The sequence below is a fragment of the Pholcus phalangioides genome, unplaced genomic scaffold, assembly GCF_987345545.1.
Source record: "Pholcus phalangioides strain wild (caught in Gottingen) unplaced genomic scaffold, Ppha-v1.0 ptg000008l_1, whole genome shotgun sequence".
Classification (NCBI taxonomy): Eukaryota; Metazoa; Arthropoda; class Arachnida; order Araneae; family Pholcidae; genus Pholcus; species Pholcus phalangioides.
In genome coordinates, this window is record NW_028301601.1 from 59,347,689 (window position 1) to 59,365,134 (window position 17,446).

General features: G+C 38.2%; 1 protein-coding gene across 1 annotated transcript in view; it reads left to right on the forward strand.

Annotated features, from left to right (window-relative positions):
- The first annotated feature begins 7,344 nt into the window (after nucleotides 1-7,344).
- LOC149084668 (blastula protease 10-like) overlaps nucleotides 7,345-17,446 on the forward strand; it is a 37,638-nt gene continuing 27,536 nt past the window's right edge. The window contains exons 1-2 of the mRNA XM_089235081.1: nucleotides 7,345-7,537; nucleotides 13,660-13,719. Coding sequence (XP_089091207.1) covers nucleotides 7,493-7,537; nucleotides 13,660-13,719 — 105 coding nt within the window. The 5' untranslated portion in view covers nucleotides 7,345-7,492. The remainder of the gene's footprint in view (nucleotides 7,538-13,659; nucleotides 13,720-17,446) is intronic.

Sequence of the window (17,446 nt, forward strand, 5' to 3'; positions counted from 1 at the left end):
TTTGAATATGTGTGAGCAATGTTAATTTCCCCTATACACAGTGAGCAATTTCATTCAAAAGTGGTATACTCTTCCCTATCTTGATTGTTTTTCCCTCTTAGAAAAATTTATGAGGACACATCCAGATAACCCCAGCGATTGTTTAAAAACATTAAAAAAATGTGTCTCCGGCAACGATTTGCTTCAGAAACCATAAAAATACCCAACTGCTACTGAATCCTCTTTTAGGAAAAAATAATGTTCAGTGTTCATTCTTTGACATTATGTTTTGATTCTATAAAAATTATTGCTGTAAATAAAAATATGTTTCTCTTGTTGAAGGTATGTGTGTTGTGAAAAAACCCTAATATTTCTTAAGTTGTTTGTTGTTTTCAGGTGTTTTTCAAATTGGGACAGACTTCTTTGGGAAATTTTTTTCATTCAGAATGTTTTTAATCAATTGCTGGGGTTGCCTGGATGTGTCCCCATAAATTTCTCTGAGAATAGAAAAAAATGGTCGAGATAGGGAAGAGTATGTCACTTTCGAACAGAATTACTCATTGCATATAGGGAATTAACATTGCTTACTATGCTTCAACTTTAAGGCATTTGGGGCCGCCTAGCAGTTGCCTGTTTGAGCTAAAAAAAAATTTTTTTGATTGGAACAGGATTAGAGGGCAAGAGCAACAAAATGTCAACGTTCTGAAAATTACCTATAGCTAAAAGCCATCTTGATGTACATACCTTCTCTTATTGCTCGTTTGTCAAGTTAAAATTTGTTAAAAATTTTTGCTTGCTTTGCAAAAACACTCTTAAACCAAGTTACTTGTATTCCTGAGATTTTTCTTTATCTTAAATTATAAATTGAATTAAAAATTCAAAGATGATCTATAAATCTTGAATTAACAAAGTTCTACTGTTTATATTCTTTGGTAGAGACGTTTTTTTTCAATATCACAAAAACTTAATTGCATTTACATGCGTAGATACAATTAAGTTTGCATAGCAAACTATTAACAATTAAGCAGATTTATAGATTCACCTCATCACGTTATTCAAACTTGAATTTGCTATTTCTTTCTTTGGTATCTTGAGTTTATTTACAGGTTATTTATTTAACAGGTATGAGTTTATTTACAGGTCCCATCAATCGGAAAAAAGTAACATGTGGGCTTTTATTATACGTTACAATAAAAGATTTATAGATATTTCTTTTTCTGTAAAACATCAAAAACTGGCAACTTTTTTGAATTCGGTCAAAGCACTTGAAAGTTTTCCAGGTGTAGCTTGCAGATGTTGTATTCCAGTGGTTCTCAACTTTCTTTGACTTGCCTTTTCGGTATATAATTTCTATGGCAGCCACTTAAGTCTTATCTTTTTATTTATTCGTCAACGTTGCTGATTTATTTTTATGATTAAAAATATTTATATATATATTTTTTCAAACTTACCGCTTTTTATTTTTTATTTTCCTCGAGCTGGCAGCGGAGGCCCTGGGAAGTACACATGTAGCCCCATGGAGCACTGGTTGAGAATCGCTGCTGTATTCAAATATTTTCTAACGAATTATTTAAATCCTATACATACTGATATATCATGATAGCTCATCAGTTGCTGCAGGAACATAAATAAACAAAAAATATATTGAAATGATATAGTTCACAAGACCTGTTTTTACTCATAGTTATCAAACTTCATATAAAGTTATATTATAATTTCATTGATACCAGCTCTAACATCAGACCATTCTATTTATATAGAATAATATTCCCATATACAGCTGCCTTCAACCTAGTCATTTAAACTATGTATTTAACATTACAGTCATTTAAAGAATCTTTCTATGTGGACATTATTTTGTATTCGATCCATTTATCAAACTATAATTGTTAATATTTTCTACAAAATTACATTTGTTTATTTGTTTTTCTCTATTACGTGTATTTGATATATAGGACATGTTTTGTTCAACATGAGTGAGTTAAACCAAATGAGATTCCATAATTTGAGATAATTTATATAATGCAATGATTAAATGCTCATAATGAATTTATTTTCTTTATTTTATATGGTGTATTGATTATTATGATGATGTGCGAATGATGGAAATATGAGAAAATTAAAAAAAAAAAGGAATCAGCTGTTGTGTGTGCGTGCGTGTCGCCCTGAGTTTGTCTCTGTTCCCGATTGTCAAAATATGGAATAAATGAAATTTTTTTACATCTTTTGTTGATTTATTCCTTTCCTGCCACCCAGATACAAATGATAATTTATATAGATATACCACCTAGATATGATGATAATGACGTCTATTAAAAACATTATTTCTGACTGGATTGTTAACGTCATGATCACCCACAAAGAGTAAGCTGACAGAACCTTTGTTCAGTGTGTCTCTCAATCTTCCAGGTAACTTTATATCAGCCATACCATGCTGTAATAAGTTGACCTAGAATTTTTAATTCCAAATTTTTAGGCATTTATTTTTCATTAAATTTTTACAATAGTATTGCTGATTTTATGCTGAACTTGAACTGAACGCTGAACTTTTACTAAACTTTTTTAGAAATCCCTCATTCGATTTGTTCTTTAATAGCAAGACAAAAGATATCTTTGCAGACTGACTAATCATTTTTGTTGTTGCTAGCGAGGGACTTCTGCTTGCTTTGCCTAGGATTACCCTGAAATCATACTGATCCTTGAGCTAATAGAATATTTCCTAGACACTTTGTACCACCTTTGGTACTTGCATGACATTAAAATTCGGGCATCTGATACCTTTTCACTTACACAAAGCTGAAGACATATGGCAGCACCACGGGAACATGAAACATGCATAATTCTAGCAACATAAATACATTAGGGATACACATATCATTGAATTGTCAGAAATTTCTCAGAGCAACGTTCACGAGATGCATGTACAGTTACAGGAAAAAAGTTCAAATATTTGTCAATAGAAGGCGCTACAGGGAAAGCAAATCACTGGAAATATGCGAATCAAAGTCGTATAAAAATGCAGGGTATACCATTGACGCCTTATTTTTGAATTTTCCCATTATTTTGGCGCTTACACAAGGTCACCACGTGCTTTCATTTAAGCGAGTCACCTGCACTATAACAGGTCATTTGATTTTATTTTTGTTCCCCACTGACGAAGGAGCTGGTATATTTTTAGCGATCATTGTTGGATTCCCGATTAACACATCGGGAATTAAACATAGCAGGAAATAAATTTTTAAATTAAATTTAAGCCTAAGTTCTACACCGCACGAACAAATCTGCCATTAAGTTAGAATTAATTTCACAAAAAAAAGTTGAATATTTGTAACTGGAGAATAACGCAAATTATATGTATATGAACGATTTCAGTAACGATAACGAATTCAAATTAGTTTCCTGGAGAATAGAGAAATAAACAGGACATTTATGAGAGAGTGAGTGAGAGAGACTCTGTTGAAAACACCGGTCTGTGTGCAGGGGTGGCAGGTCTTGGACCGTGTGGCCGCATGAACACAAGTTCCTCATGGGGAACTTATTAAATCTCGTGATTATATGGCAAGACTACTGAATTGCATAAAGTTTATCCGTCGTTTTTCCTCCAAGTTAATTCATTCGCTATCAACATTCGGAACGGTTACATAACTTGGGCCGGTTTTTCGCATGGGCAAACGGAGTACGTGAACAGGGCTCACAAAACGTCACAGGGCCTCAAAATTAGTTGCTTTTTGTATTTTAGGCACACCTCACAAGCCCCCCCCCCACCTTGCGTACGCATCGCCTCAACACTATATTCGTATTTCACTTGTGAGGTTTTTCATCTTCCTTTGTATGATTTTTAGACTGAAAAACTAAAATAATATGTACCATAATAGTGAAATAAACCAATTAGTTATTCATGGAAATGCTTTGAAAAATGAAAGGGTAATGAATATATTCTCACGGCCCGGTACGATTGATGTCACGGCCCTGTGTCAAGCCGCGGCCCGGCGGTTGAGAAACACTGGCCTATCCAATACGTTATTATTGCCAATACATTATTGCGTTATACACAAAAAATAACGTACGTATTGCGGTCCTTTGGAGAAGTTTAATGGGTTTGGACGGCGAAGCCGTCGGGGGGGGGGGGGTCTTTTGCCCCCCGCCCTCCTAGTGGGACAAAATATTCTTATTCGTAGTTGTAATTACCGCAATTTCATTTCTGGGTTGTGTAGATAAATTTAATCGTTGATTTGAAGAATAAATGTCAAATTAGCTTCGTTGAAATTACGTGAAAAACCGGGAAATTTTTGCAGTAAAGTCGAAACAGCCAGAAAAACAGAAGAAACCGGGACTGTGACCTCATTAAAGTAATAAAATTCTAATACATTTCTTTCAGCTTATTATGATGTCAGATGACTCACTAGATGTGAGTGCTTTGCAAACAGTTTGTTGTCAGTCACAGAAACAAACCTCGAACTTCCACTAATGCTTGTAGTGGCGTCCCGTATTTCCCGGAACAGAATCGCGGTTTTCTGCTATTTTTTGGTGTCCTGACAATTTAGCAAAAATGTCCCGGTTGTCCCGTTTTGCCTCAAGAGAAGAGGGGGCCTACAAAAATGAGATCTCGTTGAAATTTTCTAGAATTAACCAGGTGGGGCCTCACAAAAATCATTGGCCCGGGGGCCCATGATGCTCTTAAGACGGCCCTGTTCGACTGTAGTATGAGAATGGTAAGCAAAAATTTTGGGAAACAGTTGATAAAATGTTAAGTGATAATAAAAGTCATGATAAAATTTTAACTATTGATAATTGTTACCCTATGTGAATGTTGATGATTAAGAATGCAATTTGTAGTCATTTTACGGATCCAGGATAGATTAATTGGACAATTCGAACTTTTTTTCCAGTTGACTTTGGACTTTGAATTAACCAAGTTCGACTGTATCCCATGTGTATGATGAGGAAGCCCAAACATAGGAAGATGGGGGTAATTTGATCTTTGTTAGAAAGTAGCTCAGAATAATTTTTACGAAGAACAAGCTATGATAGGAATCACCATGTTTAATTCTTGAAGATAGAGAAGGAAAAACTGGCATTATGTGCGCGTGTGTTGAGAAATTTTTCTGACGTCATAGAGAATGCTCCTTAATTTTCAACTCGCCATAATCGAACATTTTTGTATCTTTAACATTAGGTATTTGACACTCACTTGCAAATCACTCATAGCGTGATTCTTGTCACAAGCACTTTTACCGTGTATTTCTTCGACCGGAGGTCCATGATGCTATTGGGACAGCACTGCCTCTAGTGCATTCCTTCGCCCTGTGTGGGGGAGGCCTATCCAAGATTCCCTTAAAAATATCTGGTATTCTAACTTCACTTGAATATGAGACTCGGTACCGGAGCTACAAAAGGTTCGTATTCCGGGTGGAAATCTTCAAAGGGCAGCTAATTTCAAAGACATCATAATCTTACAAATAAATGATGTATTGTGTGTGTTTTTCCCCATAAAACAAGGTGTTTGCACACAAAAATGGAAATTGTTGATTGTTTCTACAAAGGATCCAGAAGTGGGTAATTTTTTTAATAATTGCCAAGATTTCATCAGCAGGTTGTCGGAAAAAGGTATATTGAGTGACATTTTTCGATTTCATGTATTGCTTAAAATCATCATTCATGTTGATATCGAATGGGGAAATATTACCAAAATGGGAATTAAAGTTTTCGGAAGGAGGAATAGGATCAGAGAATCAGAGGAAAACAATTTATTACGACCATCAGTTTTATTAATTATACCATCAACGAATCTCCAACGTTTTGTGGAAGTGTTACATTTTGAAAATTTGTAGGGAAAAATATTCAAGTTTAGCAGATTTTATTTCGTATTTGAACAGTATTACAACATTTTTATAGGCTATATTTAATGGGACACCGAATGGAAATTTTCGTGTTTTATAATACAGTTTTTGCGTAATTTTTGTCAGGTGTTGTAATTCATGAGCTATCCAAGGATTCAGCTGCGATCTATTATTTTTGCAATTAATATATATAGTGTGATTGTGCACTTGTTTCAAGTTTAAGTAAAAATTCTTCAAAATTGCTGGAAGGGTCAGTATTATTGAATGAAAAATTGTAATTTTGGAGAAAAATATTGAGTTTGCGATAATCAAGTTTTTTTAAACTGGCAATTAGTTTGTTTTGATCTGACAGTTGAAGTGGGTATACTGAAACATAGCTTACAAATTATTGCATAATGATCGGTTAAATCAGAGAAAAAAAATTAGAAGAATATATATCTGCAATATCGGATGAATTTTTCGAGATATAATCACTATTATATCTCGAAATTAGTGATATTATATTTCGATATAAAATCACTATTTTTTGGCAAGTTTTCATTGGGTCGAAAGTTTCTAGTGACTGTACACAAATAGAATGATCTCACCTATTTTATGTCTATAGTTATATGTACAATAAATGACAATTACAGAATTTTTACAACTTTGGATTTAATTAACGTTTCGCAATTTGTGAGCCGCACCCTCAATCACTGTCGACTAATGCAGAAAACTTCAAAGTCAAATATCTGCGTTAATATTGCATTTAAAAATATGCAATGCTCAGAGAGCTGCATTTACCTTCACCAATTGGAACTTTGAGCACTCAGGACAAATATAAAAAGTAAATTTTTCTAAATCACTCAAAGTGATCTGTGAATGTGTAAATGTGCTGCAGGTCATTTAAGTGCTATAGAGCTGTGCCACGGTTCATTTAAACGATCTGGGGATGTGCTACGGGGCACTTGTGTGAGATGAAAATGTGCTGCGAGCCACTTAAGCGTTCTAGAACTGCGCTGCGGGTGACCTAAGTGATCTGAAAATGCTTCGCTGACCCCTTGAGTGACCTGCAGATGTGCTACGGGCCACTCAACTGATGTAAAACTCTACCGCAGGTCACTTATGTGATCCGAAAATGCACAGCTTACATATTTACAAAACTCAGCTTGATGCCGCGCGGGCCACATCAGATGACTCCGAGGGCCACACGCGGTTGAGCATTTACGTCGTAAAATCATTCTTAAGAAAATCGAAACGATCCACATACGTGTCGAATATTAAAGACGGAAGATACGTAATTCCATTATACTGAAACAGGTATCGAAACACTATAATAATCTTAGCGACATTGTAGTGATATTGAACCAAACGGGTCAGAACATTTCCTGAGTTCATGGTTTTTTTATGTGTAAGAGAGATTCACCTTTCTTCTCCCTCAAAAAAAGAAACCTCTTGGCGATATGATGGAAACAGGATTTGCTAGTTTGAAGAGAAAAGAAAATGATAATGACACATGGGAAAAATAGCCATCCCTCACTGACACTTTGCTCTGGTCACATACGCTAGTGGAGTGACACGACATTAACCGAGAGTGAGTTCAAGTTCATTGAAGAAGAGAAGATGGCTCTTCGCGGAAAAGAAAAGTGAAAATATCTCGGAGAAATATAAAACACGTCTCTTTTATCGATCACAAGATGGCATCTATTAAAACCTCGATCATTTTTCTTCTCCTTATTGCGGTGAGTATAGATATAATTTATGAAATAATACATAATTTTATGGACATTGAAGTGATGCATGATCAGTTATATATGATCATTTTAGAGTCATTGACTCTTCACGTAGTCGATAATATTGCTTAACCAAACCATAATTTTCGAAATAAGAACTAATAGGTTTGTTTGGTATAAGTAAGTTAAAAAAAACAGGGTTTTATCAGTTTTGACCTGGGGTGGGGGTTCAGCAAACTTGGTCAAAATCAGTTTTGACCACTTCAAATGGTCAACTTCAAAATTTTTCACATTAATTCTTGAAAAGTAGTTCCATGAGCAAGGTCCCCGGATGTTGATGAAATATTTATACATCTTTTGCATTTTTCTGCTTTTATTCACTGTTTCTGGGTCATTTTTTTTGGCATTTTCAAGATATTTTTTCACTTTTTAAATTTTTTTGACGATGGAAAGGATTGAAATTTTTTTGTGAATACTGGTTGCGTTGAGCGCTTATGAAAAAATATGTTTGAATTTCTCGGAGAACAAAAAAGATAAAAAGATGATTTTTTGACTTCCTAGCCATAGTAACCCCCACTCTCTCCCCCCAGTACGCCAGTCATAGGGCGCCACATCTAGCAACGGGCCCCCCTCCCCCTCCCGGTCAGGTTCTCCACGATCCTCTCTATAGCGAATTTATAGAGCGAAAAAAAAAATGATAAGAATCGTCTCAGACCCCCCGCTCCCTATCCCACCGGGCTGAAGCCTTGTCAGCCCCACCCATGTGGGGCATAACGCCTGTGTTCCTAACCGATTCGTGAATTTATTGGAAAATTTTTTATTTTCGATGAAATCTGAACGTCGAGAAAAAAATTTACATATGATTTCGATGCTATCAAAGCTTTTTCGCTCGACTTTCGAACATCAAACATCACCGATTCTTCAAGAACTTTGTTTTAATATTTTGATGAATGTTTTTCTAATTTTTAGGGCATTCCCCCCCCCCCCCCGTTTTTTGGGAATTTTTTAGTCATTTTTCCAGATTTCTAGGGAAAATGAATGAATGAACGTCAGATCTAGGCATTTTAGGGCAACAACACCAGGTCCTTATTCATGAAATTGCCTTAATAACCCAATTTAATTTACCACTGAAGATATAAAGTATGAATATTTAAATGTAAATCAGGTAATTGATTGTATTTGAGTAAAGATTTACCGTCACCTTCGGTTAAAATTGATTTCAAGCCGTACTAAAAACATGTAAAAAAAAATCAAGGAATAATCAATACAAATCAGGGTTGGCAAGGTTATGGACATGAGTATTCACCATATCGGAATAAAGCCGAGGCAGAGATCCTCAGCCGCGAATGGAACGAAGGCAGGTATCTTCAGACGGTATTGTTACAACAGCGTCGACGAAGAGTCGACTCTTTTGTCTGCAACAGCGAGTAACTCCCGCTCTAAGGAGTATTTTTTCACTATTTTTGCTACTGATGAAGGAACTTCATATAATTCCGAAACGCGTATAGCCGTGGTTCCTTTTTGCAATTTTGAGTCAACATACGTCGGTCATTCCCTGGTATTATTTATTAGTTGTTCTTGTTCGTTTGTGTCAAAAGGACTTTTTGACTCACCATACAAGTGATTAATTTTTTTCTCCTGATTTTACAAAGTGTAGATAAACGATTTTTCGGTCATAATAGTTTGCAAAGAGATTCAGTGTTTGTGTTTCATAGGATAGATTTCAGTATAAAATTCAAATACGAAATTCGTAGACAAATTTATTGTTACAAGATATACGGAAGACTGGATGTTGTGAAGATATTTATTATTTCAGATGTTTATTTTTTAAGGAAGGAAAAAACTCATCTCTGCCTCCACCGGGAGTCGAACCCGGGTCCCTCGATTGCCGGACGAGTGCTCTGTTTTTTCCTTCCTTAAAAAATAAACATCTGAAATAATAAATATCTTCACAACATCCAGTCTTCCGTATATCTTGTATCAACAAGTGGAGAGCGACATTCATGTCATATATATATAGCCATCTGGTGGCTCGTCGTCCATGAGCTATTAGCTGATCGGTTTCACCGTCCATTGCACGGTTCCGTTCGGCATATATACGCTCTAGCGAAGGAAAATCTCTATCTCCTCTGTAGCTTAGTGGTCAGAGCACTCGTCCGGCAATCGAGGGACCCGGGTTCGACTCCCGGTGGAGGCAGAGATGAGTTTTTTCCTTCCTTAAAAAATAAACATCTGAAATAATAAATATCTTCACAACATCCAGTCTTCCGTATATCTTGTATTAACAAGTGGGGAGCGACATTCATGTCATCAAATTTATTGTTGTCAAAAGACTTTCGAGCGCTACTGTATATCAATAACTAAATATTTTGTTTCGACTGCTTAAGAAAAGCCATATGAGAGATTGTATGTGTGCTGTAGGCTGATTCATTGAGAAAAATACTGGGATTTCGTGTACGGGAAATTACGAGACATTGCCGGTTGTGGGGGGGGGGGGAATAGCTAATTTATTGCTAAAAAATTGTCGCCTTCAGGTTGTTGCTGATTAAGATAAGCCATGACTGACTTGCTGTGTTGATGACTGGCATGAGATTATGTTTGTTTTCACGCTGCGTACTATTTGCATTCATTTCTTGTGGAGGTGGATTTAAGGTTTGGCAGCCTGTGGGCGAAACGAATTTTGCCGCAAAATTTGCCGAATTTTGTATCAGCAATTATATAAAAAGGGAAATTTATATTATGTAAATATCGTATATTATATAATATTATGTAATATGTGTAAATATACACATATTATGTAAATATAACACATATTATGTAAATATGTGTAGTAATTCAAATGTGATCGCTGCCACCCAGCACTGTGAACGGAAGCTGTGTTTGTTTTTTCCCGCCGCACTTTTATAGTATGATAGTAATTTTGTAATCTTGAATATTTGTTTGAGCTTATGGTGATAATTGTACCCAATATTACCTTCATAGTAATGTTTATGTGCGTTCCCAATAGTATAAAAAAGGGAAATTTTTTTAATGTAAATAATGTATGCGTGCAATTCAAATATGAATGTCCAGCACTGCCAACGGAGGCTCTATTTGATTATTCCCGTCGCAGTGCAGGCTCTGTGTGTGTGTGTGTGTGTGTATTGCATATTCTGTAAAAGAAAAGGGAAACAACTGCCCAGCACTGTGGACGGAGGCCTTATTTCTTCGTTTCCCGTCACAATCGAAGCCCATATATATATTTTGTACACATTGTGTCTTTAGACCATTTTCAAATCTCTCCCACTTCAACATGCCAGCTTCTTCTTTCTTGCCCACAAGTCTTTTCCACACTTCTTTCGAAGTGTGTGGTCTCCGGCCCTTATGTGACACTGGGCGCACGTGCAATTTTTCTCCCTAGTCATTGGATTCAGTCCCCCATTTTTGTCAAATGGCTTGTACGTTGCATCGAGTTGATGACTGTCTTCATGGGGAGAACGACGCGAGTGATTCGATACTTGCGAGCACGAGGTGAGGGGAACCACCACTATAAATCTTTGCCAACTTTTCCGACACAACTCTGCCTCTTTTGAGGTAACGGAAAGTAAGGTGCTTTGCATCAGTCCGGGGTTGTGAGCGGTTCTATCTATTCGCCACCTGCTTGGCCTCCGCTCTTATAAATACGCACGTGTCTCTAAGTCGTTCTTTTGATCATTCCCGTGCTCAGACACACTCTGAGTCACTCTAGAGTTTGTACTTAAAATATAAGTGAATCTTGTTAAAAAAACAGAACATTTTATCTAAGGGATTTTATAGATCTTTATAAAAAAAAAAATAAGAGGACATTTTATAATCGCGAAGACCGAAATTACAGGAACGTCCCATAAAATACGAGTCATATGCATATGGTCACTACAGGTTTCTGGCCCGCAAGCAACAGAAATACTGAACATATGGCCCCAGGTTGTGCACCCCTGCTGTAAACTGCCCTTTGCAAACAGTCCTTGCAGTTGCATCACAATCGATTCAAAATATGCACCTTTCGCATTACGCTGATGGCGCAAACGAAGAATGAAATTTTCAGTCACCCTCTGTAGTGTCTCAATGGACGGACACGCTTCACAGATCATCTCTTCAAGTCCGTCTAGTGTTTCCGGAAAAAACAGTTGCCTTCAATATACCTCACAGTACTCTTTAAGATATCATTTTGCAACCATTGTGTACAGCGTCACCTGTTGTCAACATTTGTAAGTAATTTTGAAACTTTTGTTGATCAGATTTTTACGACTTCCAAAATAAACATACCACTCGTCTTCTATCGATCAACGTTTCCGCTGGTATTTACACGACATGGCGGTTTTATCGGTATGTTAAACCATCTCGAAGCATTATTTATATATTCACAAATGTACGGAACTTGATAGCCAGAACCAGAACCAAAATTTTAAGGGAATGCCTGGCCCTTAATGCGGGCCACCTATTTCCCATACAGGCTGGGGGCCCTTGCGTCCCCCCGATGAAGAGAAAGACAAGGGAGTAATGTATGTGTAATTATGTATGTGCGTGTATGACGCTGGAAACGATGGTAAAATGCCGCCACTGCCTCGCGTGATTAGTATTATTATTAGTTAGCTTCGCTGTGAAGAAGCCCGGTCGGGCAACGTTAGATGTTGGCCTGGATGTCTTCGATTGGCTGAGACGTCGATTCGGTTCCTCATTGGCTGGAACCTGAAAATACATACTTCATACACAAAAAATAAAGTCAGCGGCAAGTCGAAGACAGCTTGCCTCTCTTTTTCTGTTTTCATTTTTAAAATGTCCTCGAAGCATAACTTCGTGTACTCGAAGACGTAATAAGTTGAATCCGAGCAGTCAGCTGTACGGCATTATGTTAAAGTATTTATGATCTAAATCAGTGGTTCTCAACCTGGGGCCATATGGCCCCCTTGCGGTCCTAGGATATTCTAGGGGGGCCACGGGAGAAAATCAGAAGAAAGGTGATCCACAACAGGTGCTGAAGGGAGTCATAGAGAGCTGTGAAGAGAAAAAAAAAAGCTTTAAAAGTGAAACATGGTTGAAAAAAATATTACTACTTTCAGAATTCATCAGATCCGTCCATAGAACCAGGGTCACCTTAACCCTTGGGTCTATGTGGGCATGACCCGGGTCTTCATGTCTATAATGGTGGGAGGGGGACTGCATTACATGGGAACTGGTACTATGATTTTCATATGTAAGCTGTTACTTCCAGCTAAGTATGGAGGGCCGCCAGAGCAATGGTTGATGCGTTGGGAGTGTTGATTTATCGTGCATGTTTGTTGGATCGTACCGTATTTTACACAGACCGTTTTTTAACATGTAATTTGACTTCTGGGAGAGATGATAACCCACCATTTTAATCGGTGCCTAGCCAGGATTCCAGAGATTGATCTGATTTATTAAAATTTCATTCATAATAAAAGAATAGAAAGTATCTCAATCTTGGATGAGGGGCCCTGGATAGGACAGGGGGGGGGGGGGGCCCACGAGAAAAAAATGTGATCCATAGGGGGCCATGAGCTGAAAAAGGTTAAGAAACACTGATCTAAATTACTATCATAATAGATCAACTAGTTTTTATATACATATCATGTTTCTTACAAAAATTTATTATTTTTATAATTTGAAAGAAAAAGTTAATAGAACTTGGAAGTAAACATTTCATTTATCGCAATATTTTTCATAAATGAAAATTTATTAGTTTCAATATAGAGCAGCAGATGACGCAACAAATATCAATCTTTAAATAAAGTAGGCTTTCTTCCGATGTTCAGCAGGTGCGTGCGAACTAAGGGGGTATAGGGAAGAGTGATTCACTGAGACAAATCATCTGCACAAAATATCTAGACTTACGAATGCTAAAATAAGAGGTTTTTAAGGGGACGAGATATATCGTCAATGCCGCTGAAAGGGTAAAGCTGCTCGTAGGAAAGCCTGGAGCCAATTACCCGCAGGTATTGGGGGTGAGGCTCATACTATACTAATGTCGTTACATTTTTTTAAAGATTCGTTTCAAGTGCGATTTATAAACTATTAATAAAATTCAGATGATGAGTTATGGACTCTGTCTGTGCTGTATGTCTTTGGTGACTAAAATGTTGCTTCTATTTTAGGATGGATACAAATGTCTTCCAGTTAGTGTTACGGGGAATATTAGGACATCAACTACTGACGTAAGTAACCTTACAACAATTAACCATAGATACAGTGAAACCTCGCTACAATGATGCTCGATATAACGACAACGATATTTTTTCAAATCGTGTTAGGAATTGCCTAAAGTCTAATGTTAAACTCCTCCTGATACAACGATATCCTTTTCTACGATAAAATCTCTCTATAAAGATATTTTTTCAAGATATTTCGGAACCTCGTTACAACGATTATTCTTATCTTTCACTCAAAATCACCTTAAATATACACTGCTTGACAAATGCTAAGGAACAGCGTTATTTTTCGTCATACCTAACGATAGACATCCTTTAAAGAAATGAGTGTTGGCATATTTTTAATATACAGGGTGTTTGAAATGCGTATGTTACGAAAAATATTGAACATAGACACTTAAGATTAATTTTATATTGCAGGGCTAATCATAAAGTTTTTTTACAGACCAAATTAAAGGTGCTCAATGTGTCCACCTTGGAATGCACGGCATATGTCTATACGGGAGTCAAATTCGTCCCACTTTAGCGAGCACGTTTGCATCCACTGTGAGTAGATTTCTGTGGACTACGCGTGTGAAACTTTGTCGGATGCGCTCCACATTTTCGTCTGACATGCGGGGACGGCCAGGGGGTTTCCCTTTACACAGACAACCCGTGTCTCGGGTTTATACCATCGCCTAATGCTCTGAGCGGTAGGAAGCTCAACACCATCGTATTGTCGACGAAAAACACGATGAACTGTTGTCACGGACTCACGCTTCGCGAAGCTTGGAGCACAAAACGATTTCTGTTGTGCAGTCGCCATCTTGACAAACACTGAAGTGGCGGCCGAAGGAAGAGCCTTAGCGCTACCTGTCGGCAACTGCGTGAAACTCGACATTTCCCTCTTTCTACCTATACATTATTCGATCAAAACGGATTAAAAGCTGAATAGTTATGATTTTTTTTAAAATCGGATGATTCTTTTTGAAGCACCCTGTATATCTTGGAGGGCCTTTATTATGCAAAATAGGACAGATATCGCCACATACCGAAAAAAAGCTAAGCCAAAGAAAGGAAAAAAGCGCTCCTTGCTGCAATTGTGAAGCCGTTTACCGGCGCTTGGATGAATTTCGTCACTTTGACATTCAGAGCACTGGGCAGAAATGACATCGCGTCAACACCGCTCACCAGCCGTCGCGATGCTTTGTTTCAATTAGACAGTCGGATTTCCGAGGTCCATGCCAGCCGCTCGCCATTCTGGAATTATTCTCCCATTAATTTCGAATTTCCATCAATTATGGAATTATTTCTCGCATTAATTGTGAACTTTCATGTTGACGCAACACTGAAAAATATTTGATGTTTTTTTTTAAATATTTTTTTATTAAAGTTTAATTTTACTTTTAGTTGTTAAAAGGTCTATGTTACAGAGCTGTCAATTCTCAGACTCCAACACCAATCGCCGAGCCAATGGCTTGATGGGTGAATGAATGAATGAAATGAATTTATTATTTATTTGGTTCTTCTAATGATCCTGACAGCGGCGAATGCATCACTTCTCGGAGAAGTGGTCACTGGTAGGCAGGGGCGTAGCCAGAAATTTCTTTCGGGGGAGGGACCAAAGTGATAGAACAATAGATTTGGCCATCTTTGTCCCTTTTTTCGGTAATTTTCTCACATTTCGGGGGGGGGGGGCAGACCCCAAAGTCCCCCCCCCCCCCCCCCCCTACGTCCTTGCTGGTAGGGACCAAAGGGTCATTGTCAATGTTAAAGATGGACGCCATTCAAAATTGATCCTTCGCAATTATCAAATAACAAAGATTTGGCGCGTAAGAGACTGATAAATATGCGCAGATCCGCCGAAAAACATATGTTAATGGAATACCAAGTTACGAATAGTGCTCGTTCTGCTGGAAATAAGGATAGATATGAATGAGTACACACACACACACACACACACACACACACACACACACACACACACACACACACACACACACACACACATCAGTATGTAGTTTGACCTCCTCGGAAACTGATGCACATTTGGCATCTGTTGTGCATGCTGTCTTCCAACTTGTTGAAGAGAGGGCTTGAGGGATTTTATCCCATTTGTCTTTTAAGGCGATTTTGGGCTCCTGTATGTTTCGAGGAGGGTTACGTCTTTGAGCAATACGTATGCTGGGTGCTGGAAGCCGTGGGAGGATCATCACCATGGTCCCCACAAGGGCGGGGCTGACATTACTCTAGTCTTGGGGCCCTGGGACAATTCTAATCTCTTTTTTTTGGCTTTTCACGCTATAAATTAACTATAGAAGGGCCCGTGAAAAGTCTGACGGAGGAGCCCGCAAAAGATCCCAGCCTGGGTAGCCCTGCTCTAGAATGTGGCGGGGGCGGCATGATCATCACACCTCAAAAGAATAAATATAATATGCCAGCCAGTGAAAAAAAAAACAGGTATTTCACTCCTTGCCAGATAGCAGCAGACCCTAACGGTACAGGCACTCGCGAATTTGCGAGAACCATTTCTCGGCGATTAAATAATGTTAGCTTATACGCAAGGAAGTCTGTAAAATGCATTCCGCTACGAGCGTGCATCATCGTCGAAAAAGATTACTTTGGTGTAATGAGCATATTCACTGGGATCAGCAACAGTGGTCCAGAGTCATGTTCTCTGACGAATCACGCTTCAGCATCTACAGTGATTCTGGACATCAGCTACTGTGGCGAGAGCAGGGAACTCGTTATTATCAGCAGATTGTTCAGGAAATTGATCGCTATAACCAAGGTGGTTCGGGTATCATGCGCAGTGACTGAACTCCACTTCATATCTTTGATAGAGATAGACGTAAAAACACAGCGGTATTACACCAACATTCTCCTTGAACATATCCGTCTTTTCCGAGGTGCAGTTGGTCCAGACGTTCTGTTCATGGATGGCAGTGCCCATCCGCATGACGAAAATGAAGTGTCCGACACACTAGCAAGTGAAGATATTGAGCGCATGTCATGGCCTGCATATTCGCCGGACCTCAATTCCATTGAGCACGCCTGGGATGCACTCGGCAGACGTGTTGCTCAAAAACACAACCCTCCTCGAACCACGCTCAAAATAGTCTTGAAGGACGAATGGGACAAAAATCCCCTCAAGCTCTGCTCAATAATTTGGTGGACAGCGTGAGCAACAGATGCCAAATGTGCATCAGTTTTCCAGGAGGTCACACTTCATACTGGACGAACCGAACTCATTCATATCTGACTTTATTTCTAGCTGAACGAGCACTTTCCGTAACTGCTTACTATTTGCTTGTAGGAGTATCTTTCTTCTTTTGCTTAACTTTTTTGCCATTTGTCGATATCTTTTTCATTTTGCATTATGAGGACACTCCAGGATAGCTATTGAAAATGTGCCAAGTTTCATTTCTCTTTGAAGGATGTCTATCGTTAAGTATGACGAAAAATAACACTGTCAAGCAGTATACGTTTTTAAAGTCCTCACCTATGTTTGTTCATTCGAGGGGGTATTTAACAGCATACGTATTTTGCAATATCTACTGTCCGAAAGTTGTTAATGGATCCGCAGTGAAGCTACTTTCTGTGTAGTACACACAAGTGTTTTCCTGTAAACTACTTTACAGGGACAAAACACGTAACTTAACGTTATTTTCATCAACTAATGACTGTATTTTTGCTTGCAGACTGCGCCGTCTTAACGCACGGCCCGGGGGGCTTCACGAGGAGAGGGGCCTCA